Below are 27,061 nucleotides of genomic sequence, written 5' to 3'. Positions count from 1 at the left end.
CAGGTGAGAGCGGTCAGTGGTGTGACATGCCTTCTGGTCTTGAAGGTGTGCAATTTGCTGAAAGAATTGACTGGTTTGAAGCAGTGCCTCCAAATTTTGTGTGTGTGCAGATGCGGAGCAGTAGGACCCAGCTTGGTAGAAAGGAAACTTAATGAGCAGGAAGTTATTGTTTGCTGTTCTCAACTGTTTTACCAACACGTTCTCAACCCAAGTCATCATAAATTACTGCTTTGCAGGGACTTGTGCATAATACGCTCTAGCTATCCTTCTGCTTCTGCTCTTTACATTCCAGGACTGACGAGCACATGCTGGATTATGCTGCACATGGTCATGTTTAGGCAACTAAAGCACATGGCAACCAACGCTGGGACATCAACAAACGTACACGTTGGCATAGATGTTTAGGATGAAGGGCAGCGTTTCAACCTGATGCCATCCTGCCACGTTTCATGTGGACATGGCAGGTGTCGACCGGCTATCCGCCGGTGTATAGTAACACCGCGACCAGTTCTGTCTGGTTGAGTTCTCACCTGATGCCATCCAGTGGCATCTCATGCAGACACAGAGGGTGGTTTTTGGTGTAGTGATCTTATACCAAAAGCTCTGTCAAAGCAGCAGTATTTTATGAGTTCCAAATAAGAACAGACTGGTTTTTACAATATCCACCAAGCACTTCTATTGATATTTAATGTAAAACCTTTTTTTAGAATTATTATCCGGATGATTTCATACAGCAGAAATAGAGCTTTCAGCCTGTTCTCATTCCAAAGTCATCAAATACTGCCACTTTTGCAGTGCTTTTGGCTTAAGATCCCCACACTAAAAGTCATCTTCTGCATTCGCGTAATATGCTGCTAGACGGCGTTGACACGCTGGATAGAACCATTTGCAGTATGAATATATGCTGACGGATGGCTGGATGGCACTTGCCACAGCATCAGGACTGACAGTTGCTGTTGTGTCTGCACAATGCGCTGCTGGACGCGTCGGGTTGAAATGCTGCTGGTAATGACCGAGGAGCACAAATGTCGCTATGGGACAAGGGTTGGGGTAGTGGATGGGTCCAACATACCCTAGACTTTCATGCTGGAGTCCAGTATGTGCTTCCCATCTGAATGTGATGCTTTTTTCAACACCTTACCGTGTGTGTCCCTCCCCTAAACCATCTGTGACAGTATGTGCATTTGTTTACATCCTGGTGTTGGTTGCCATGTGCTTCTGTTGCCTACATATAACAATGTGCAGTGTAATCCCACCATTTGCTTTTGTTGAAATCACAGTAGCAGCATCCCTGAACGCAGACACAGAAGAATACTTTGAGTGTAACATGCAGACACAGTAGTCCACTGCAAAGGCAATGTGTGATGATTTGAGATGAAAGCGTGCTGCAGCAAACAAATCCAAATGAATGCTGCAATTTGCTGCTGTGGATGGGTTAAAAAGTGTGTTTACAGCTTTTTACATGTTTACTACCTCACGCAGTTTTAACTTGCGAGCCTTAAAAGCAAATCAACGAGCTGAAAGATGCTAAAAAGCTCCATAGAGCTGAATGGAAGTGCAGAGTTATGCACAGACAAAGTTTGAAGAAGTTTCCCTGCACTCCCTGAGAAAAGATTGACCAGCTGTTTTTCTACAAGATGTGACAGCCTTCAAACCTCTGCCTAGTTGGCCCATACAGAGATTGAACCCTCTACCTTGGCATTAGTACAGAAGCTCCGCATCCTAGCTAGCACACATAAGAAAGCTGCAGCAGCTACGGCAGCTGCTCACGGCGAGGAGGTTCAGACAACATGGCGGTCAGGGAGGTCATCTATGAGCGAGCACAGACTCTGATCTGTTCTGTGAGGCAGCGTTTCACAGCCCGAGCAGAGAATCAGGGAACTGAACATTCAGACGATTGTGCTAACTACCAGCTCCTCCTTTCAACACTTCAGTCATATTGTTTCACTGAATATTATAATCAAGTTAAAGCTGATGAAGTGGAACAAGCAATTAGAAAGTCAATCACAGAATAGCTCAAATCTCAATCTGCTCATTTGTATTAAGACAGTTACGTTGCTGTACATCATAACGGTGCTCTGCAGTATTCGACTGAATGCAGTTCACTTTTTATTGTCCCACACGGGCACGTTTGTTCTGTAGGGCACGGCTGAGAAGAGACAGCTTTGAAGAGGTTTCACACATTCTTAAAGGTATCATGTCTTTGCTCTCTCTATCCATCATTAGGCTAATGAGCGCTACATAGCAGGGCGATAATGTGAAAAAGATGTGAAAGATAGTCCTCCCTAAAAAAGCCATTTACTGGAATGAAAGTAAAAACCTCAAATCATGAGGTGTGTGAAGATAATAGTTTCTGAAGAAAACATAATCGTCGTTTCCTGCGTAGGTGTATTCTATGATGAATGGAGCGGCGCCTTTTTGAAAAATGCTCTTGTGTGTAGATTAAACACAAACACTTGTGATCGTGTTTTGAATGAGTACTTAATGCCTTTGCCCTTCTTTCTCTATATATATTTTTCCAAATCTATTTTAAGCTCCTGGTTGAGCTTGTGTTTTGATTCAACTCAAAGCTTCACAGTAATTGGATTCTACTAATTTAACTGAGTTTAGTCAGGAATAAAACATTCTTTGTAAACGCCCAACTAACAGCTTCATTTATGGCCAATAATCATTTGGTAATTCAATAGGCTGTAGACCATTTACAATGTATTAATGCCTACAGCTTAGGGGTTTCAGATTGTGACAAATCCCTTTGGCTGATGCACTTCTTCTTTGTTTGTATTGCAGTTTTATATTTTGGTAAACCATCAATAAATACATAGTTTTTTTTCAATTGAGCCTTTAAGTCTGCAGTTAAAAATGTTAAAATATTGTTTGACAGTTTTTGTAATTCACTTATCTGTCTGTTTTTTGGGTTGCATTTAATGGTTAAATGACAGTTATGATATCCTACCTCTTTCTGTCCAGTAAGTATAAGGCAGAGCCACTTATCATAAAGACTGGGACCAAGTGGAGCTGGTCTGGCTCTATTTTAAGATAGCAAAACTCACCTACCAGCAACTCTGAAATAAAGTATTAACATGTAAGGTTGTTTTGTTTATTTAAAACCCACAAGTTGTGGTTTTACTTCTCAGTCGTTCTCTTCTGTAGGCCTACTTATACAAATTACACAAACAAGACAGAGCTTGTCAATTATCTTCCACCAAAATGATCACATATATGAGGGGTTTTTAAAAATGGGAAAACCTGCTAAAAATAGGTGATAGACTCCTTTCCCATTATCAGTAAACAAAAGCTGTGCGTATGGCTCAGCAGATCAGCAGGCTACGTCTTTTTAGTTTTTTGTCCTGTTTGACTTTACGTCCATATCAAAAAATAGGTTAGTTAACAGTAGAAAGCAGCATGGAGGCCAGTGAAAATGTTAGTTGTTACTTCGTTTGTTATATCTGTTACTTATTTAGTCTCACTGTCATCTCCTGACCATCTTGATGATATTCTGCTGCAGTTTGGACAGAGATGGATTGTATTTTGTGGCAGCGTGTCTTTGTATCAAATTACCACTTCCACTTAGTGACATGTTTTCATCACTGTCAACTGGAGCTAAATACTGCAGATAAATATACGGGACTACTGCAGAGCCATTTATCCCAGAAGTGAAAGCAGATTTAAAATTTTCATATGAAATACAAAAGTCAGATGTTAGCAAGTGTTAGTGAGTTTTTTGTGCAGTGGGAAAGGGGCTCAAGTAATCTTTACACAGAGCCCAACTGTTTGCCTGTTTCTAGTCTTTATGCTAAGCTAAGCTAACCATCCTTTGACCATATCGTTATATTATGTGTACAGACAATTAGAGTGGTATAAATTTTCTCATTTAACTTTTGGCAAGGAATTAATTCCAGTTAATTTGGCAGATTTTGGAATTTTGTACAGACTGAGGCTAGCTGTTGCACTTTATGCTATGCTTAATATGTAGTGTAGAAACAATAGATAGGTATTTATTTTTTTCTCATGTAACTCTTGGAAAAAAATAACATTTTTGAAATCTCAAACTTTGGATAGAAAGCTAACATGTCCTGGCTTCAGCTTCAATTTTTAACGGACAGGTATGAGAATGCCGGGGTTTCAATCTGCTCATTTCACCCTTTGAAACCTAGAGTGACATCACTTTTCTAGTGCTGCTTTTAAACGCCTTACACAAAAATTTAAACCTTTGAGTTCTGAGCAAATTGGTGTCATTTCTTTCATTAAATGTGGGAGAAAAAGTCAGTCAGCTACTTGGTAAGAATGTTCCACAAATAAAAATAAATTAGTAGATTTAGAGAATTTTTTAATAAATCTAGGGAAAAGTTTACAGGGAGGCAGGAAAAACATTATATACTAATATAATATATAATACATATTTTTGGGTAATTTTCTTTGACTTTTTACAAATTTCTTGCTGATGTTTGGGTCATTTCTTCTTTCATTGCTCATTGCCTCCATGTTTTTGAAAGAAATCAAGCCAATTTAATCAAATTTTGAAGGATTAGTTCTCAACAAAAAATGCCATAAATTGAGTTTTTTTTTTTTTTTTTTTTTTACAAAAGTCCATGTTTCTATTGTATGATAAACCTGGAAGACAAACTGGTGTGATTAGAGGAAGATAAACACCAGCCAAAGGGATTTGTCACAAGTTGGCAACCCCAAAGTTGTTCCTATCAGACCTATAAATAACCTTTATAGGTTTTGTAAAATATTTATTAACCATTAAGAAAGCCATTAATTAGCTTGCAACATAGAGCCAACACTTTATCCAGGGTGTCTTGTTACAAGGTGGCACTGAACTTGAAGTGTCTCCTATGTGTATGATTAAACATTTTATCGGGCTATTTGTTAGATTTTTTTTTTTTTTATCCCATTAGGGCATGTTTTATTGTGCGGGGTGAAATTTAAAAGGCCTCTTTGACCACGTTTAAAACGCTCTTAATGATATCCCGTCTGTCTCCACACACTGTCAGCTCCCTGCTAATGAAGACTTTGATTCTGAGAACAGAACACGTATTTTCCTGCAACTGCGTATAGGAAACTGTCAAAAGCTCAACTGGTATCTGGTTCACTTCATAGCTGAAAACCTTTTATGCTGAAAAGTTCTGCATTCTGCAGATAAAATATTCATTTTCCAGCATGCCCTCATAGACTGCTTCAACTACTTTTCTCCTACATGATAATTACCTTTTTATGATGTTTTATACGTCCACTTAATGAAGATTGTTTCTGTCATATGCTGGTGTCTTATTGCTTTATGAGCGTCAGTGGAGACTCTTCAAGCAGAGGAAGGACAGTGGGAGACAATTTAAGTCTTCGACATCTCTGACCACTTTATGACTTTTTAATGCGCTCTATTCTGTTTCTATTTTATAATTCAGTGGCAGACCAGTAAACCGTAGGGGAGCTGATGTGTCATTAAGGAGGAGCTCACGCTCACTGCGGGATGGGCAACTGGCTTTTGACTCCATCTGCTGGTCACTGACTCCATGTTAATATGTATACTCAGTGTAGTGAAAGACATAAAACAGTGTAGGGATATGTAAAATAGATAGGACTTCAAAGGAGAGCGTGTGCAGCAGGCAGAATAAAAATCAAAAATAATGTCCAGCCCAGGCGAAGACTTGAGTGTGTTCTCACACTGAGCTGTCTGGGTTTCCTCAGGTGACACCAGCTATAATCTCACAGCAGACATCACACAGGAAACCCGCAGTTCTCTTCCTCTCCACAGTGCCACCGTGCTCCCCTTCACCCGCCAACGCACCATCAAAAATGCAACAACCGTGGCATGGAACCAAAAGTGGAACATGGCTCATGGTGAGGGGGGATATCACAGCGGAGGAGATTAGCTGCGGTGGGGGGGTTACAGTCAGAGTACTGTATTAACTAAACCCTGCGGTGAGCACAGCGGGGTTTTCATGGCGAGGGCGGCGAGGTGTTCTGACAAACATTGGAGGAAACTTGTTATAAATTACTAAGTGAATCCTGTAGACTTACACACACGCTCATTAATTGACCTAAAAACCCAGAACAGAAACAAATTAGTGCCCGAAGATGGAAAAGTGTTTTACTGCTGACGCCATTAAAGCTTTGATTCAAACAATATGAGACATTTTCGACAAAAAAAAGAAGCCATCCCCAGTTCATTAAAGTTTCATTTGAAGTTCTGAACATCTGTCTGACAGCCGTTTCCTGGGAAAAATCCTCTGCCACATCAAGTGATGCGTTTCACGGATAGGAAGATGAGCAGAGAAAGCCACGGTCGCCACCAGAAAGTAAACGTCACTGAAAGTTTGTTCCAGTGATTCACTATTTCTCCTCTGTACCGTGAGAGACAGTATAGAAGATGGTGAAAGGTTTTTTGGACCCTTCTGGGCTTTGCTGACTTTTTACATTTTCAGTCAAAGCCGAAGCTTAAATGACCCCGATGACGCAACTGTAACATCTTTAGGGTTATTTTTTTCAGACATTAGAGGTGCTATGTGATTGGTTGATTTATTCACAGTGTGAAAGTTCAGAAAAACTGACTTATGTTGCGTTTTCCCCCTTTTTTCCCTAAATAGTCACACTAGTCGAGACAATAGTCAAGTACTTAAGACAACAGCAGCTAAAAAAAAAATTGTAAATTAATTGCACAAACACCCCCCCCACGTGTACAGGTTTGTTTTTGTTTTTTTTTAAAATTCACTTTTACCTTTTAAAAGTTTAGTTTTGACCAACTGCACAAATTAAGATACCTGAGCCTCATCTAAAATTGAATGGCAATATTTTTATTAAGTTAGGAAATCAACATATTTAAGAAATTGAATTATATACACTGGTTCTACTGTATGGATTTTAAAAAAAGGACAAAAATAAGCTTGACACACCAAGCTAATACATGTTATAGACTTTGCATTTCACATACTCATAAATAGTGATCTTGGTTCAAACGATAATTACAAGTTCGAGTCATCCTCATGACTGATGGATGATGTGCCGTAACCTCCCAGAATTCATTTGTTCACATCAAAAAAAATTTAAAAAAAAGAACACTGTCACCGAACTGTTCTTAAATATCTTCAGCTACACTATAAAAGACATAAAGCATATCTACCATGTGTTCCATGGGAAACAAAGAAAAGGCAATGGTATAAGAAATCATTTCTCATGAAATATCGTAAGCCTTAAAATAAACTTTCAAGCGATTTCAGTTAGGTCATTTACAACAGGTAAAGAGGCAGAGGCAGGGTTTACCGTTAAAGCAGTCAAATAATACTAACAGCTGCTACTTTGTTCAAAATGTACAGAAAACGACGTCGGTGCAAAACGCTTCAGTCAGAGCCGCCAAACAACTGAGCTGAGATTCACAGGCGGGAGCAGGTAACGTGTGTTGTACAATAGTGGCTGCAGTAATACAGTGTATGTGACCTGTGTGTGTATGCACAGCTTAAATTACAGTGGTGTTTGTTTGTGTGTGTGTGTGTGTGTGTGTGTGTCTCAGTGTTCCTCTTTGTCCCTGCCTTTCTTTTCCTTCTCGTCCTGCAGGGCCGTCCCCAGCTTCTTGATGAGCACCGACAGCACCTTGTCCAGCGGGTCCATCACGCCTCTCTGCAGCCACTTGGGAATCGTAGTCCTGGCATGGTGGAAGCCCAGTTTCTGCAGGATGTAGTCCACACCCACCGGGTCAATCTTCCGGCCGGTCCAGGAGATCAGCCTGAAGAGGGAGGACGTGTTTACTTTAGTCAGCGCTAGATGCATTTCAGACATTATATGCTAATAACTGGGAATTATTTCAACTCAGATTTAGGGAAGAGTGCTTTAGAACTACAGAAAGTAATTTATTTTATTTTAGGTTATTTGAGTTGGAATGTCCTCACAAATACTGCTAGAATGTAACTGTAGAATTTAGACTGTCATGTTTTAACATTTGAAGCTTCCATGAGGTTTTTGAATGGCGCTTTAAATGTCTGTTGTCATATTTTATGACATTATCACCCTGAAAGAAATAAAACTGTAAACATCCTTGTGATTCACAGGACTACATGAGTTAGTCTTTTTTTCATTTTGGGACACCACCCAAATTAAGAATTCAAATAAGTTATTTCCACAGCCTTGCTAACTTCTATATTTGATAGGTGGGTCTGAAGAGGTGGATTTCGAGGGCTGATATAAGATTTGTATAATATACGAACTGATGTGCGTATACAATACAATGAATTTGTATAGATTTATCGACTTAACAGTGTTCATATTAATTCAAACTGACATTAATTCAGATAGATAATAATAAAACCTGATGGCAGCTGTTTTTCTGCAAAGTGAGTACTTTTACTTTTGATACTTTTAGTACATTGTATTTCCAATACTTACATACTTGTGCTTGGAGGAATATTCATGACAAAAATACTCAAATCCAGAAAATGAGCTGAATACAGATAGAATGGGGTTTCAGTGTATCCTTTAAGTGAAACAGTAATAAGACTCATCTGCCTGTTTTTTATGCTACTTCTAAGACAAGTCACTTTTTACAGTGAAAAAAAGGTTTAGTGTGAAAAAAGGAATGCATTTCCTTTGTGTGTCTTGCATTTCTTTAATGTTGCATGACGACCTTGAACATGAGGATTTGTATGTGAGGTCCGTGCGTCATTGCAGGAACCCGCTGTAGCCTCAAGGTCACACAGAATGACGCTTACGGTGTTGCACGTGCTCTTTTCTCTTTATCTGATTTGCAGCGAGCATTATTCATGAACGAGCACTGTGACTCAGTGTGTGCGTCTGCTAACAGGAAAAACGCCGCACTCTAAATGCCCGCGGTGCGGTGGAGCGGAGCTGACCTGAGAGTGGGCTCCAAGTGCCAGGTGTTGCACATGAACTCCCTCCAGTCCACCGTGGTGTAGTTGATGCTGTCGTCCTTGTCCCTGTCTGAGGAGCTCTCGTCATGCAGGGCCGTGGGGCTCTTCTGTCCGGGCCGTGCCGCGAACATCCGCGGGGCGAACAGGGCTGAGGGGAAGGAGAGAGGTTATTGCTTTGCACGCTCTGCTGCCCTCGTGTTTCCCTTTTTAACACGGCCAACACATTCCTCAACAACAACACCCAGGAGTACAACACAATAAACATTCATTAATTTTCCCTCAGAGCTGTTACGCCACCTTGATAGTATAGATCTCCACTCTATTCACATTCAAACACCCATCTGGCCTGAGAATCTGCAGCGCTCACCTCTTTTCTCTCTCCATTCAGCGGCAGAATCAACAGAACAAAGTCGTGGCACTTTTCTAATTGTCATGAAGAATGGGAGGTTGCCGGCATAAAGGCTGCTAATTTGTTCTTTTGTAACAATGGGAGAGCCATTAAAATGCTGCCTGCATTGGGCACTCTGACCTCCCTGCTGTGTGTGAAAATAACACTCAGCTGCCTGCGTTTCATGCTGCTCGCCGAAAACATGTCCGACAGCACACACACAGCTTCACAGGTAGGCAGATGTGCTCATATTGTTTTTGTCCTTGGACACTTTGTGAGTCATTTTTTCTTGACGTATTGAACAATGTCTGGTTTACAAGCTTTAATTTTAACTCTTTTCTCTACTGCAGTTGTTGTATAGATGACTCATGAATGTGTCCCAGAGAATGTGGAAAAGACTAAACACTGTTTATTGTCTCACTGACTGACTGAAAGAGTACTGTAATGATTGAAGGACGGTGTGAAGACAAAACCTTTCTCCTTCTCCTTCAGGTATGCGGACACCAGGTCGTGGAGAAACATGATGAGCTCGGCATCCATGGTGACACAGATGTGGTCAGTGAATTCTGTCACCACGCTGCACTCCACTTTGGGCTTACTGTTGGAGTCTGGGACAAACAAAAAACAAAAAGTAAAGCTGTGGACTGCAGACACAGCATTGCCTGTAATACAGGAAAAACCTCTCACAGTATGATTTCAGTGTGCACGAGGCACCAGCCTCTAGTAGCCAGCAGGAAACAGACACTGAGACAAAGGAACTACGCCTTTCATGGTAATAAAGTACACTACACACACTTCAAATCGATTACAATAAGCAAAATATGTAAATATCATTTGTAGCATTGTTGTCCACCTCAGAAACAAACATGGTGTCCAACAAATATAAAAGGTTATGTGTTTACATGGTACTTCAGGCTGACCTACATGTTATTGCAGGCCCAGTTTAACCCTTTAAAACTGGAACAAATCAGCTTGATTTCTTTAAAAAAAATGAAGAAAGGAAGGCGATAAGAGTAAGAAATTATTATTATTTTTTAAAATAGCAACAAATTAGTGTCTTTTTTTGACCAGAATGACCAGAAAATTGACAAAAAAGGAAAATAAAAAACAAAAACAAAAAAATATAGTAAATGCTTCACACACATCTGCAAGATCTATACAATCAGTGCAGTTTCAAAGTGGACACCAAAGATGATAAGATACTCTGCGAGTGACAAACTGCTGCTGAGAAAAAAAAAAGAACTCATGGTGAACTCTGCCTGTGTTGTGTTCACAGACACACAAAAACCTCTGAATTAAGAGAGGGGACACAGAATGATACAAAGGGACACATAAGTATTTAAACAAAAAAAAAAAAAAACAACAAAAAAAACCCCAAAAACATAAGTTTACTGTGGTTGTCCCGTTATGCTGAAGTCATGGTAGTCCAGGGCAACAGTTAACACAATATTTTTGGAGTAAAATGATAGAAGGATGCAGTCTGACCTCAAACAGTAGGAGAATAGACTTCAACAAAAGCTTTATTGCCTTTATGTACTGTTCGATTACTTTGTGGGGTCCAGTCTTACCTGATAGAGACGGTTCATCGGGATCTTGAACGTGGATGGACTTGAAGTCCAGTTGCATTCGGGGAAGAGCAAAGATGGTCTCAGTTTCGTGGTTGTAGCTGGAGGAGCTGCGGAAGCTGCTCAGCAGACTGGAGCTTTTAGCCGCCACTCCGCTCTCCTGGTTGTTGGCCTCCACGTTCCTGAGCAAGTTCAGCTCTGAAACAAGAGATAAAGACGTGTCACAACTCTTTTGAGTTTAAGGTCATGTTCACACTTCTCTGCTTCTCCTCTTTGTTAAATATTATCTGAACCCATTTTACATTTCAGATAAGAGGCGGCAGCTGTGAGGAAAGGCAGACAGAGAGCAGCTCTTTGGGAAAAAAAAAAAAACTGTCTGTCTTCTTTTAGTCAGAGCTGTCTGGAGAAAAGCTTAAAGTCTGAGAAGATACAACAATGAAGCAACCATTTAAACTCAACTGTCACTTTATTAGGTAAACCTAGCTGACACTAATGCACTCTAATACACCGAGTCTGCAATAAAAGCTAACTTCATGAAGGTTATAATGTTCAGATTTTGGGGACCACGCAGCAGCGCCCCCTGCTGGAGCATTCTGTCAATTTCTCTTTTTTTCCTATACTTTCTCCACTAAAAATGTTAATGCAGCAAAAACCATGAAACCAAAAGTCACGAAAATTGGCATGCTGGTGGCAAATTCCACCCACCACTGAGGCACAAAAAAATGACACTCATGGAACTCTACGTATAGGTGAACTTGATTGTTACAGGGCTACCTTATTATCCCCAAAAAAAAAGAAAAGAGAAAAAGATTCAAAATTCTTTCGTCATTTAAGTTTCGCGTCTTTGCTTCGCCTGCCACTCTAAAAATAACAAAATTTGCATCATTTTTAACAATCTAAATTGCAAGACTAAATTTGTGGACCCACTGGATGCTTGTTTGTTTTTTATACCTAAATGAGCTTTATTCTATTGTAGTTTTCTCAGTTTATGTACCCATACATTCCCTTTGGTGGTCTCAGTTTCCAGATTTTGGATTTGGGAGTGAAGTGTTCATGTTCGGTAATATTTTTCAACTGTCTTAGACAACAGGAATAAACTGTATAAATTTTGAAAAATGGGGAAATTCCCCATTACAGGCTTTAATTTTGGGAAAAGGAGAGAATTGGTATGACCATGATACTCCGAGCTGATGTATTTGGATAGGTATAGGAACAAGTTGAACCCTGCATTTTTTTGTGTGATTATATCAGGATCCAAAATTGATGGGTCGCAAGTAAGTAAGAATATTTTTACCTTCATTCCTCATGGCAGTGACGTAGTTGAACCATTCTTTGACTGTGGCGACTCCATGTGGGGGGTTTTCATGCCGCCGCCGGGTTATTTTGGTAATGGTAGCCATTGGACTTTCGAGGGCACCACAGGGTTTGGTTACCATAGTATTGTGACCAAGATGGAAATCCAGTGTTTGAACGATGTATGTAGAATCATCTTTGGAGCCTGGATGTGACAGAAACGGAAGTCAGTTAGCAACTAGAATAACCTGTCAGGTTGCAGTGACAGTCACATCCATGTCTGTCCAGACTCATATGAAACCATGAGAGCCAACGCAGCTTCAAACATGGATGTTGTTGCAAATAAGCTACAAACTCTTGAATGTAAATGCTTCACACACATCTTCAACTCAAGACCACAGACGATCTAAATAATCAAGATTTCAAGATGGACACCCAAGATTAGTGTCACCAATGCAACATCTGACCAAATGTCTACCCTTCTGTTCCTGAGTTATGACGTAAATAACGGCCAGAGGTCACAGTGGCTTTGCTCTTTAACCATTAAAATGTAATCAGTTCATTCTTGAGTCCAAGTCGATGTTTTTGCCCAATTTTAAGAGTTTCACTCAATGGGATCTTAAGGTTTTGTGTTCATGAGAAATGGGACAGATCCAAAGTAGATGGATAGATTTGTTCTTTCTGAAAGTCATTGTGTGCCGTAGAGCAATCATCAGAAAAATAAACAGACAAGGTCACTGTCACCTTGACCACTGACCGCCAAAATCTAATCAGTTAATCACTGACTCCAAGTGGATGCTTGTGCCAAAATTTGAAGAAATTCTTTCAACGGGTTTTAGAGATACTGCCTTCACATAAATGAAAAGGATGAGGTCATAGTGACCTTGATCTCTGACCAATGACCACCAAAATAGAATTAGTCCATTTTTGAGTTTTTTGAAAATTTGAAGAATTTTTGAAGAAAATATCTCAATGCATCCACAATGCAGGTCACAGTGAACTTGACCACCAAAATCTAATCAATTCATCATTGAGTCCTGGAGGACGTTTGTGCCAATTTTGAAAAAATCCCTCTAATGCAGTCTTGAAATATGTTCACCAGAATAAGAAAAACAAGATCATAATTACCGTCCGGATGGATGTTTGAGACACATTTGAAGAGACTCCATCAATGCATCCTTAAGATATTACTTTCAAAAAATTAGGACAGATGCAAGGTCACAATGACCTTGACCACTGACCACCAAAATCTGAACAGTTCATGTTGGATTATGGAAATTTGTGGCAATTTTTTTAAAAAAAATTCCTTCTAATGCATTCTTGAGATATTATGTTCACAAGAATAAGAAGGTCACAGTGACCTTGATCTTTGACCTTCAACCACTAAAATCTATTTAGTTCATCTTAAAGTCCAAGTGGATGTGTTTGCCAAATTTGAAGAAATTCTCTCAAGGCTTTCGCATAATGATGTTCACGAGAAAGGGACGGACAGAAGGACAGATGGACAACCCAAAAACATAATGCCTCTGACTGCGGCTGTCACAGCTGCCTGTGTAATCATTTTAGAATACCATCTACACAAAGAACAATTTGTCTCACCGTCCTCCCAGATCTTCTGCGCCTCCGTCCAGAAGGCGATGTTGGGCTCCTCCAGGTGGAAGAGAGCCCACGACTTGGAGCGGAAGTTGGGCCCGTGGAAGCAGGCCAGGGTCATGTGATTGCCATGAAGGCTCATTGATCCGCCCAGCTGCACGGCGTCCTCGGGCAGAGGCATCTGGAAGAGGGAGATGTGGCAGCCGGCGATTACCTTCAGCACCCCGGGCCAGTGGCGGTGATGGGCCGCGTCCATGTCTGTGTGACGAAGACGGTTAGGAGACACAGAATGAGGAGCCGGGGGGGGGTGTGGGCAGACAAATCAACCCTGACCTGAACATGAGGCATGCTGCTGCTGCTGCTAACGGGATCAGCTTTGGTGTATTATGTTGTTTTTATCCTTACATAGCCTCCACTCTTTTAAATGTGTGCCTTTGTTTGTTTTAATCTCTTGAGCACGTTTGATTACATGCAGTAGTTGAACCTTCGTGTCAACTGTTTGAAAAAGTAGTATATAAATGAGGAGTTTTAGAATTACAAATCAGATCACTTCCTGTTACCAGCATAAAGACACTTGCTGTGTTAGTATGTGACAGTCTGCATTTCTCCCAGCAGTATGCAAAAGGCGTGCTTACACAGCTCTGCAGATCCTTTCTCCGTGTTGATGACAGGGGTTTTGGGGGGCAGGTAGGGACCGGGGCCCCAGGTGGAGAGGGCCCGCTTGCTGGTGTCGAACTGCTGAGTGAAAAACTCCTGCAGCTTCATGCCGATCTTGATGAGGTCTGGTGTGGTGGAGCGTGAAATGATCACCTGGAAGATGTCCCACTGCAGGTCTCCATGGACGAAGATTTCACTGGAAGGACAGACGGGAGAAAAGATGGGAAGGGAAAAGGTGAAAAACAGAAAGATAGAAGATTAAGACTGTGTAAAACAGTAAAGCGAGGTGAGCGGCAGATGGTAATGATGTAGATTAAACACAGCTGCATCTGGAGTGAAAGATCTGCATCATCATTTTGTTAGACTGGCGTGCCAAGTAATTTAGAAAACCATATTGAAAGTCTCAGAAAGCAAAACTGGAATTCTCAGATGCTTTTGATGCAGATATGTGTGTTTATCTAAACTCAACTGTGATCCCATTGATAAAAAAAACTTCATAGCACATAAAAGAAGCATCTTAGCATTCTATCAGGCGTGCTATAGTTCAACCAAAGCTGTTGCTTTGCATCATTTCAATTCACACCTTTTCTCTGACAGGCTGGTGTCGACGGTGCACAGGTTGACCTTCCACTCGTCCTGCAGCTGCAGGTCAGCGTTGCTGAAAACTCCCATTAGGATGCTGGAGCCCATGTAGTCCACACGCGCCTCTGTCGACCCCATGGTGATCTGGATTTTATGGCTGGGCTGCTGGTTTGGGTGCTCCGAGATGTGGGCTACAATTCAGACAGCAAAAAGTCAGCGCTATGGCATTTATTGACTGTTTGTACAACAACCTGGCCATCAAGCTGGATGAGAAAAAAAAGACGTAAAACAGGTTGCAATATTTTTCACTTCCATTCATTGTTTTTTTTTTTTTTTTGCCTGTATTAAGGTATTAAATCGAAATAAACAAAACAATAAAAAAAGCACACATGAAAATACAGTATGTCAATTTAAAATGTAGTGGTTAGTATGATGAGTTCGCTTCATTTATTCAAATTTCCTAACTTAAAAACTTTCAGTATCAAGAATTTATATATTTCATTTTCAAAGAGTTTGCGTTGCAAAAACTGAAGTGAATATTTCAAGAAAAAGTTATTATTCACTTTCACTCAAAGCTCATTTTCACTGAAAAGAGCTTGAATGTGTCATATTAAAACAAAGGGACCATTTACACAGCAATGGATCTTGCATTAAATGTTAAACTTTTGAAACCAGGTTCCAGAGTGAAGTTTTTCGAAAACACCACCCCTTCAGTCACTGTGTAAACTGGCAATGCGCGGATCCTGTGAGAACGGTGACATCACAGCTGCACTTCATGCATGCACGTGGTGCCTCGCATGCATACTACAGCGTTTGCGGTTGTTTTTGTGGATCCCTTTACAAGAGGATCGTTTACACATATCATAACAATGTAGATTTTTTAAAAAACGAAAAGGAAAGACTTTTTCGTTTCTATTAGAGCTGTTCTCGTCTTGACGTGCCCTGAATGTAACCTTTGTTAGCTGTTAGTTGTGGCCACCAGCTGCTGACAGCTGATGCTAACTACCTCTCCTCCTGCCAATTCCAACAGACGTACCGCTGCAGTCACATCAGGTTTGTATCCTACAGGACAAGCCCACTAGGACGACGGTTAGTTGTAGTGCCTCTGTTCGTCCCTAACAAATGATTCTATTGTCTCCAGGGTGACAGGATGCTGTTAGTCTCAAGCAATGGTTTTAACCTGTTTACAACTGATGTGACAACGAAAACATCAGCCATTGGTGAATGTCATCTAATTTGCAGATGGATCGATGACAGTCAACGAGGTGATTATTAGCTAAAACAGGTATTGGCCTAATAAATCGGTGCATCACTAAAAGAAATGCATTAATAGCCATTGTTGCATGTAAATCTGCAGCAGGAGAAATGAATCACCAGAAATACTCATAAGGACAGGTTTAAATTAATAAAGACTTTTAGATACGTTCTTTTGAAAAATGTGTCTTATTTAAACACCAAATGCACCATATAAAATAAAGTGTATATTTGCACAGTGAGTGTAAAATGTGAGAGTGTTTTTAAGCCTGTAATTTTCTCCCTGCTCCGCTCCCGGTGCTGTGTGAGAACTCTGCACTGAACTCTGGCTCAGGTCCACATCCAGTTTCAGTCTGCTAGAACAAGCGCTGCTAATGAGTTGCAGAAAAACACCAGATGTCTGCGAAGTTGATGCTTTGTTTACTTACAAACCATCTCCAGGGTGTTCACGTCTATATTGCCACCCACCACCCCGCCCTTGGAGTCGAGCTTGGAGCGCCCGAGGCCGACCGACATGCTGATCTCTCGGTCCCGGTTGCTGCCTACGGACAGCCGGCCCTGACTCTTCAACCCGCTGGTTGTCCAGCTGTGGAGGCAAACACAAGTGTGAGTGCTGCTGAATAATGGAGAAGTGCTCTCTATGAAACATATAAGACTCTCATTGTGGGAACTTTGCTCGGAGATAAGACGGGTAACTGCAAAAAAAAAACACCAGCAAACCTTGAGCATTAAATCATATTGACATGTCAGCTTTTTAAACCATCAGCTTTGTTTCTTATCGATACAGTTCTTGCTTTAAAACAAAGACAACACCTGTGCATGAATGCTTTAATGAAGTAAGAATATTCTTAAGTCTTAAATAATTTAAAGCAGAGACAGAGAGGTCTAGCGTACCCTGACTTGGTGAGCAAGAAGCAGGAGACATTTGTGTTGTTCAGAGAGCCCACACATTTCCAGAGAAGATATTTTTTCACTTCATGATGACGCACAGCTCATGAAACCTTACTGTCTTGGTTATTAGGGTGTTGTGTTTGTCAGTGATTCAGCAGGATTTTCTGCTATTCTGCCTTAAATGGAAAGAAAACAGTTGTAACAACTGCATATTTTGATACAGCCGTGTACAGGAGATGAGCGGAGCCCATAAGAGTAGGCGATAAAGGACCATCATGTTTAATTCATGTCATCATAACTTTAATCACAATATGTTTATTAGCAATTAAATTTCATTCACTAACACACATGAAACATGACAAAAATATAACATTTTGCAAGTAGATATTTTGTTTTAGTTTTTTTTTCTTGTCACCATTGTTAGATTAAAGGAATGGCTTGGATTTTTTGAAGTGGGGTTGTATGACATTCCTTTCCATAGTCAGTGTATTATAATCAGTAGATGTCAGTTGGCTGACTGCACTGTTTGAGTGACATGCAGGAGGATGAATACATTGGCAGCAGTCCAAGAATGGATTTGTAAGTAAAGTTACACCAGTGCAAAAGTCTATGTATGATAATATGTGTGTGCGGACTGGCGTAACCATAGATGACTGATCAGAAATTAAACAAGTACATATAAATATTAAGTATACATAAAAGGTCAAAAAAAAAGAAAAAAATGTTGTCTCTTTTTTCAGGGGAAGGCACCATAGAAGGACACATAGTATGTCCAGCAGGACACCCTCAGCAAAGTGACGTTCTCTAACACTAATGATTGTCTATCAGTCCCAGCTTTCATGGCTGACGTTAATCCCTCATCTACCAGAATCACCGCAGCATTTAAGTTTGAGGCCAAGTTTAAGCAACACTGAAGATGCATCCATATAGGCCATAAGAGTGTCTGCTTATGTATAAATATTTCTTTACTATTGCATCAGCTGGTACATTTTTGCAGAGAAAGTAAAAAACATTGGGAATAAACGGTTTAAAAAAAGCTCATATACAGCCGGGAGATTATTTTATCCTGAAAAAACTGCTTATTCATCATCGTCATCGTCAGCATGATATTTTCCTTTTAATTCCGCAATATTTAAAAGAATTTTTAAAATATGCTCATTTGCTTCAGATTCCAGTCAGATGGGAAGACCAATACCACTCTATTGTCTGAGAGTGGTATACATCTTCTCATCTAACTCTCAGCAAGACCAATAAGCATCTTAAAATCTTAACATCACACTTGATTCATGTCTGTTGTGATGGTTTTAACCCTTTAAAACAAATTGGTTTCTTGGAAAACATAGGAAGACAACAATGAGCAATGAGCAAGATATGACCCAAAATTTAGCATTAAATTAGTAAAAAGCTACAAAAAAAAAACAAAACTGAAAATGAGCCTTAAAAGAAAGGACAAAAAAGGAAATGAAAACATGTAGATACATGCTAAAATTAATACAGTTCTTTGTACATTTCTTCTTTTTTTGACAATTCTCTAATATTTTTCTCTTTTTCTTTCTTGTCACCTTTTACCAATTTATTGCAATTTGCGGGACATTTCTTGTGAAGTTGCTCATTGCCTTTTCCCTCATGTTTTCAGAAAATATTAAAGCACTTTGTTAAGGTTTCAAAGGTTTGAAATGTTTGTGATAAGCATCTGAGTGCAACCTGAGAAGGTTGATGTTGATCCAGGTTTAAAGGGTTATTGATTTACACTGAACGGTGCAGAAACTGTGAGCACTTACGTATTGTTTCCCATGACGTTGCTCATGTTCATTTGGACCGTGAGCTGTTTCAAGTTGATGGCGAACACCACGAGTGTCTCCCACGGCGCCCCCTGCTGACCTGCTGCCTTCCCGTTTTTACTGAAGGATGGGGTGGAAGTTTTCGTCACCGAGTCTAGAAAAGAACAAGCAAAGACAAATTAAAAGGCAGTTGAGATGTTTGATGTATTGGTTTGTACATTGTTAACATCTAAATTGTGCTTCTCTATAAAGACACCCAGCACATTCGGTGTTTTGGAAACTAAAAATAATATTTTTGTTGGAGTCGCATCTGCTGAGACAGTGAGTGTTCATAATCACCTCTCCTGGGAGCAGAGGAATCAGACACACTCCTGGTGCGTCCAGGTGCAGGGGACTTGAGGTGTCCCAGGCCGCCAGGGGACATGTTGCTTCCGGTGGAGTGCTCTGAGAAGACATTGGGGGATTGGGGAATGTGCTGTGTCCCGGTGCTGCCGTCCCACGTCCTCCAATAGGCTTTGCGGCTGGACTCGGGGGACAGGTGTTGGGTGACGTTTTCAGCAGAATCAGGGGTGGCGGGGCCAGAGGCTGAAGAGAGGTAAAGGTTGAGAGACATACATATGTAAAGGGCAGCCTTGGAAATGTCAACATGAAGCAGAGGATGGAAATGTTGGCTGAAGGAAGGTCAGCGAGATGGGATATTAAAAATGAACACAAGCTAAACCTGCTGAGATTACTTGGTAGACAAAGACTGACATGGCATCATTTCATACAACCAGCAAAGACTCTGCCATCTAAAACTCAAAGCACTTTCTGTCACTACTCTACCAAAGTATAAGTCAACCCACTCTCCCCTGTTATTCCATGTTTCTTCACCATCATTACTGCCTCCACTTAAAGGAGACATTTTTGGGGGAATTCTGTGGGAGTCAATGTCACTATTCATTACAGTACTGGGACAGGACAGGAAAATAAGTCAGCGACAGTGATACACTGGTAACTGTCATGTGCATTGGTGTGTAAGTACAAATGTGGACGTATAGGATGTATTCCATGTAGTTATGTTGTTGTGCACAGTCTAATGTATTTATACTAGGCCTTATGTGGACTGTTGTGTGGAGATAGACAGTGACGCAAGTAAATTAGAAAGAAATTACCTCTATGTCGGTAGACGAGCAAGTAAGTAAATAAGAGAATAGTCAAGTTAGTATGTAGGTAAGTAAATAGGTAGGAAATAACATATATGAGTAAGTGGGTAAAATATCACATATGTAACAAGGTAAGTAAGTAGGTATGTAAGTAAGTTAGAAATTACCTATGTATGAAGTAAGTAAATAAGTGTGCGAGTAGTTAAGTATGTACTGTATGTAAGTGAGAAATCACATATGTAATAAGTGGATAAGAAATATTTAACAAGGTAAGTATGTAAGAAATTACATATGTACAAAGGTTGTTTAGTAAGTAAATAAGTGAGCAAGTAGTTAATTAAGTATGTAAGTGAAAAATCACATTTGTAATAAGTGGATAAGAAATCATGTATTTAACAAGGTAAGTAGGTATGTAAGTAAGTAAGAAATTACCTATGTATGAAGGTTGTTAAGTAAGTAAATAAGTGAGCAAGTAGTTAATTAAGTATGTAAGTGAAAAATCACGTATGTAATAAGTGGGCATGAAATCATGTATGTAAGTAGGTAAGTAAGCAAAGAACGAAGAAATAAAGGTAAGTAAAAGTAGGTTCAAAATTACATTTAGAAGTAGGTAAGTAAATAAGCAGTTATGTAAGTAAGTAAATCCATCCACCCATCCAAATATACAAAAAACCTTTTATTTTGTTGTCCATATCATTCATTTTACTTGAGGGCTATGTTAAAAGTAGGCAATAGCAGCAATACTCTCCTACAAAACTAAAAGATGAACAGACAGGAAGTCGTCATTTTGGAAAAAGCACAGTGGCTTGTGCAAGCTTAAGAAAAGAGTTGTTCTGTCAGTATCATAGAAAAGCCCAGAAAAGCTGACACAAGAGCCAGTGGTTATTTTCTTCAAAACAGCAGAGTGGTAAAAACACACCATACTGTGTCTGTCAACAAAACCAACTCTAAGAAAGAGGAAAGACACTTAGTGGTAAGAAAGTCACCTGGCAGGTTGATGGTCTGGTCTCCCAGGAAGAGGCGCCTGGCGATACTCCGACGGTACCAGGCTCTTGGGAAGGCCAGGATCTCACTCAGTCGTCTCATGTCGTACTTGAAGGAGGCTGAGCCGATGTCACACACAGCTAAGAGAGAATATTAAACGTGTTCATGCATGAGACATCTTTAAACAGCTACAGTGCAAGCAAATTGGTAGAATATTCACCTTAATACAAATCAACAGGGAAAAAATAAGCACCACTACGTCTTGATATTCAGAGATTGGAAAGGTGCATTAGTCATCTATCATGCTCCCCAGTCTCATTTTCCTGCTTGTTAAATGTCCCTTTCATCACTTCATGAACTCACTGTGCCTTCGTCTTGGGGTAGCCCACATCAATGTGCCCACAGTGCTGCTGATAAAAGTCTGTGACTGAGCCTAATAATGTATCTCATATCCCCCAAGGATCCATCACAGTAAGTATTCACTTCTGTTGTATATCACTTCAAAGACAATTTTTGAATTTCATGATTTTTTTTTTCATTGTTATTGGAACTGACAGGAAGTGAGGGAAATCCCCTGACTTCATGTGGCCCAAAATCAACCTTTACAAACTCCACTCCAAGTCTTGCTGAGTGTCTGAGACTGAACTGAAATGAAACGTCTTCTTCTGGGGCTGACGACGTACCTGAGATGTTGATGAGGGTGGTGTCCATTTTACCACCTTTGGCAGGAATGAAGCTTTCGATGAAGGTGGGACCTCCAGTACGCCTCATCCTGGACAAGCTGACCTTCACAAACTCCAGGTTGATACTCAGAGAGTCTTTTCTCCCTGTTACTGAAGAAGTCTCCTCATCAACAGTACCTTCAGGAAAAAGAGCCATAATCATCACGATCTTCAATCTCATTTCAATCCTTCTGGCCCTCAGGCCAATTTTTAAACAGCCCTAAGCTTATCTTTTAAAATACTCCATATGATTGGCTAATCAAGCAAGATCACTGTGCATTTATTATTATAGATTTATGTAACATATCACCTCACAATGGCAGGATAATCATACAGTTTGTAGACAGGCACCAAGTAGGAACTACTTGCAAAACTGGTGTGTTTTGTTTTCATCAACAAAAAAAAAGCTAACTAATGGTTACCTAACACCAGATATTTCCAGTTAGGTAGCAGACATGGCCACAGGAAAGAAGCATTCAGTCGAAAGCGAGGGCTGCCGCTTTTAGGAGTCGTGGACAGCTGAACACTTTTTCACTTAAAGATGAAATAGTTTTGTTTCTGTCATTTTCTTTCTTTTATGACCGTATGATAGGAGAAGCCACTGGCCCTCATTCAAAAAAGTGTGGACACGCCCATGTGGAATATGACACGCCCACTTATGTCATCATGGGTTGCACCTCAGGTCAAGAACAACCTGCTATTTTTTGGTTTCAGTCTGTTGCCAACTTTTTGGACACTGAACCAAAAATATTTCTTTGCGGGAATGCTCCTAATGGTTCAAAATTAGGTGTGGGAACCAGAACAGAAGTGGCTCCATGTTGGTGGTAAAGGGGTAACAGAGGTAGCACGACTTCTTTCTCTGCTCAGGACGCCATTATACCACTATGTCTTTACATGAAAAACAGTTGTTTGCCGCTTTATTAGAGTTCTAAATATCATATCATATGGAGTTCCTTTAACCCCGTCCACACTAGATCTAGCACACGTTTGCACATGATATCTACAGTAAAGCAAGATGAAGATGTCATTATCAGCAGTAACATTAGCAGCCAAAGCCCTGTATTATTAGCACATTGGATTATAATGAGTTTTCCTTCTCCATACCTAATGTCCCTGGGCCTGGAGGCAGGCCTGTGACGGCAGATTTCTGTTTCCCGGCGCCGTAGGGGTGGAAGACGTAGAGGGAGAAGTCAGACATGCAGGCGGTGAAGCTGAGGCCTGAGGAGTTACTGGGGGGGCCGGTGAGGTCGGACTGGCTGCTGCTGTGGCGGCTCCGGCCCAGAGGGCTCCCCAGCAACGGAGATGCTGGAAGGAGGCCGAGGAGGGCGGGAAAAAAAACACAGAGGAGGTAAGATGAGCAGTCCCAATCAGGAGGGATTCATTGAAGCTGTATTTGACATGAATGAATAAGTTCCATAATAGAGAGGAGGAGGATAATTAGAGCAGAAATCAGAACGTATTGTCTGCAAAAAATGAATGCATCACACGCATATTAATGTAATATATAGTAAATATGAAGTGAGCATTTTAAACTATTTTATGTCTTACAGTTGAGTGCTGTAAGTGTATGTAACCTTGATATAAGTGTCTTTGTTCTTTTTTTTTTTTTTAATTGTAACTGTTGTAATCAATCTTTTTTTTCCATTAATATTTTATTGAACTTTTTTCCACTTAAAATGTCACCTATGGTCATCAAATCAAATGTTTCATATGCATATGTATATATAACAAAAAAAAAATCACAATATAAAATAATAATTAAAAATTACATAAGTAATTCTGAGAGGCATAAAAAAACACACAAACAGAACAAAACAGAAAACAAACAATCAAACTAAAAAAACAAAAAACAAACAAACCATATTCCCACATGGATATGCACCACAATCTACACTTATCTACAAGCAGTATTCTATGTAATCTTGATGTAAATATTTACCTTTTTGTGTTCTTTTTATTATAACTGTTAGTGAATGGCCGTTATTGTATGTAACCTTGATATCTTATATTTTATCATTTTTTTTACTAAAAGCCTAAATAGGTACCGATGCTGGAAACTAACAACAGCTATAATCTCTATATGTGAATTATCAGTTACTACAGCTTGTTTCTAACAGGCTAAAGTAATACTAATACTTAATTTCCATTGTCCCTATAAATAACTATATAAATAATTAAAAAAAAGATCTTGAATGCTTTACAAAAAAGCAAAAACCTGGCAAAAAGAGACTGGAGGGGAAAGTAATGATTGGATGAGAAGAAGCTGTGAGCAGCATTAAATCCCACAGGGCTCAGACGTGGCGTGGGGTGACACATAATAGATGCGCTTGCAGTGTTTGATTGACTTTTGACTGAAGAGGTTTTGTTTTTCACGTAACCGTGCACATGTTAGAGCTTCATTATTCCGCAAGACATGCTCTGCGTACCTTTGCTGGGAGGGGGTTTGGGGATGTGCTGCCCTGGTGGAGTGGAGGAGGGGGGGTGAGAACCCTCAGTGGGATGGGCTCCTGTCGGGGTCTCCAGCTCTCCTCGGTTGGAGGAGAAGACCAGGTCTAAGGAGGGCAGTTTGAGCATGCACTCCACCCGGGACATCGGCAGGCAGCTGAAGCGGATCTGAGAGGGCTGCAAACACACACAATAACTGATTGTTAACTGTAGTGTAAAGTGTGTAACTGCGTGTCTGCATGTATGAGATTACAGGTTGATGGATAGTAAAAAGAGACTGAAGGTATAAACAAGATCTATATATTATTTCCATCGTCATCATAAAAACAACTTGCATTATGAAAGCATCACGAAAGGCTCACGATATTGATATGAGTTTTTAACAGCATCAGTAGAAAACTGCACTTCCTAATGTAACTATCATGTATGGGGGTGGATATTATATGGATACTGCATTAACATCATGATATGAGAGTAGATCATGTGTTAGATCTTGAATATGGTCATATCCTAAGTACAGGGTTCATTTTCATTTTCATTCATTTCAAGACCATACATCCTTGAAATGCCCATCAATATTTATTTTTTTTATTACTATATAATAGCTTTTTTAAAAATAATGAATTCTGATAAGGGTGCAAAAGGGGACTTCTGTTTTATATTTTAGCTTAGGGGAGGGGGATAAAATTTTAAATGGCTGTATTAACTGTATTAAGTATTTATTTTAAGGATGATTTTTAAAGAAAGCAACTCAAAACCTGTGGGAAGAATAGAAAATGTTGGCCTTTTGTTTTTATTTTAAAACATTTTTGGCAATTTTAAAGAAAAAAAATTGTGAAAAAAAATTCCATGACTTTTCCTAAACTTTCATGGTATATTTAGCTTTCCAAAACCTTTCCAGGCCTGGATGGCGGGTGTAGTTGGGTAGAAAGAAACAATGTCTATGATCATTTTCAATAACCGGGTCATAATTTCTGGAAAGAGACGTTAATGTTGATGTATTTTCTTGGTACTTTGAGCACCAGTGGAGGGCCATCTAGTTGTATAATATTGGAGAGAAGGTAGGTATCTCTATGGCTGATATCTCCAACACTCTGCAACTCACACCAAAACTATCTAGACTGATTAATAGCACTACAGGTAAGAGGAAAAAATGTGTATTTTTGATTTGGGGTGACTTTTTCCAAAAGGAGATAGAAAAAATATGAGGATATAATATATAACTACTGGTGATTTATAAGGTATAAAGAAAAGTACAAGGAGAAATTAACATATTTGGTTAAAATAGCTACAATAAGGATTTAAGTATGAGAATATCAGCTGGGTCGTCAGTACCTGGACTCTGACGTAGACGACCACATCCACAGGGAAGGAGGAGTAGGCCGAAGTGGACGAGGAAACCAGAGAGGTGGTGGATTCCTCCAGCTGCTCCACTGTATCAAAGTGAGCCATGTCCTCCTCCTGGGAAGTTACAGCTGATGGGAGATACACAAACACACAAACACACTTTACTATGAATGCCAAACAAGCAGGAAGAAAAGTCCTGCAGGAACAGGATCCATAAAGATTTCAGATTTCTTTTATTTGTCATTTTCAATACGCAGTTCTATACATAAAGAAAATTATCATCACGTTTCCCCTAAAAGACTGAAACAGTGCAAGTCAGTGCACTCCCATAATAAACAGCTGAATGTAGGGGTCGCCCCAATTTATTTTTCAGGTCCATTACCAATACTGATTATTAGTAGTTATTGAGACCGATAAACGATATTTGGAACCAATATGCATTTACGATAAAAATGTCAAAATATAGATAACTCCATAGATAAACTCCAACACAAAACTTTGTTTAAATGCCTTTAGCAAAACTGAAACTGTCAACATCATATACAACAAGTTCCCAGCAATTTTATTCGTAAAGTGAAGTAAATGACTCATTTTTGTGGATCATGCAGATTCTGAACCAAATTTTAAATGCGTCTCATATTTAGTATTTATTGTAATATTTTTACTCCATTTTGTATAGATTTCCATGTTTAACATATGAGGAGAATTTCTGTTTTTATTTTATGTATTTTTTCCACCTTTCTATTTTTTTGTTTCTCCATCTGTTTTGTTCTGTATTATGTCACTATTTGTTACGTGTTAATGATTGCAAAAACATGGAAATCTAAATAAAAAAATTGTGGGTAAAAAATAAAAGTAGTAAAATATCTCCCTGTGGTTTTATAGAGTAGAAGTTCCTCCCATGCTAACACTTTCTTTGAACCTTTTAATTAATTAATTTTATTGGCTATCAGTGAAATAAAATACAGATAATGGTCATAATGCCAAATGTCGGTCCCAATAAGTCAGGCCAATAATCTGTCAACCCCTAAAATGAGTAGATAAAAGTTATAAATAAGTAGATAAAAGTTATAAATGAGAAGATAAAAGTTATAAATAAGTAGATAAAAGTTATAAATGAGAAGATAAAAGTTAGAAATAAGTAGATAGACTCTGACGGCGCAGCAAACAAACCTGCGTAGTTCCTCTCGACTGGAGTGATGGGAATGGTTTCCAGCGCTTTTTCCAGGAAGTCCAGCAGACAGGGGCTGATGACCATTTCCTCCGGCAGAGTCTGGAGGGCCACCCAGGCGTACAGCTTGGCCGTCTTCACGCCGCCGCTGCCCTTACCTTTGGCTGCAAAGACACATGGGAGTTTAAATCATCTGGAGTATATGTCGACAACATTCTCAAAGTTCATTTCTTCAACTTTAAATCAACTGGAAGCATATTAAAAACTTTTTTTTTTTAAATGTCTCTGGTGTCCTTCCCTCTGTGGTGCACATCAATATGCATGAGGCCGTTCTGATCAAAGGTGCCCTCTGGATTCTTTAAATAACGGATGAAATCACATGCAT

General features: G+C 39.7%; 1 protein-coding gene across 1 annotated transcript; it reads right to left on the bottom strand.

The window, feature by feature from the left end:
• Positions 1 to 6,773: 6,773 nt before the first annotated feature.
• LOC121938829 (transmembrane protein KIAA1109 homolog) lies at positions 6,774 to 26,870 on the bottom strand. The gene is made up of 17 exons (XM_042481986.1): positions 26,679 to 26,870; positions 25,494 to 25,633; positions 24,140 to 24,335; positions 22,818 to 23,018; positions 21,675 to 21,851; positions 20,994 to 21,131; positions 19,202 to 19,447; positions 18,863 to 19,016; positions 16,619 to 16,776; positions 14,938 to 15,127; positions 14,333 to 14,550; positions 13,704 to 13,955; positions 12,106 to 12,309; positions 10,815 to 11,009; positions 9,720 to 9,854; positions 8,841 to 9,006; positions 6,774 to 7,720 (listed from the first exon to the last, which is right to left on the bottom strand). Exons 1-17 carry the CDS (start codon positions 26,761 to 26,763, stop codon positions 7,504 to 7,506), a joined length of 3,072 nt encoding a protein of 1,023 aa, XP_042337920.1. The 5' UTR covers positions 26,764 to 26,870; the 3' UTR covers positions 6,774 to 7,503.
• Between the last annotated feature and the right edge of the window lie 191 nt (positions 26,871 to 27,061).

The sequence above is a fragment of the Plectropomus leopardus genome, unplaced genomic scaffold (genome assembly GCF_008729295.1).
Source record: "Plectropomus leopardus isolate mb unplaced genomic scaffold, YSFRI_Pleo_2.0 unplaced_scaffold35, whole genome shotgun sequence".
NCBI lineage: Eukaryota > Metazoa > Chordata > Actinopteri > Perciformes > Serranidae > Plectropomus > Plectropomus leopardus.
The sequence above is the reverse complement of the archived record's forward strand: the minus strand, read 5'-3'. Positions and strand labels throughout refer to the sequence as shown.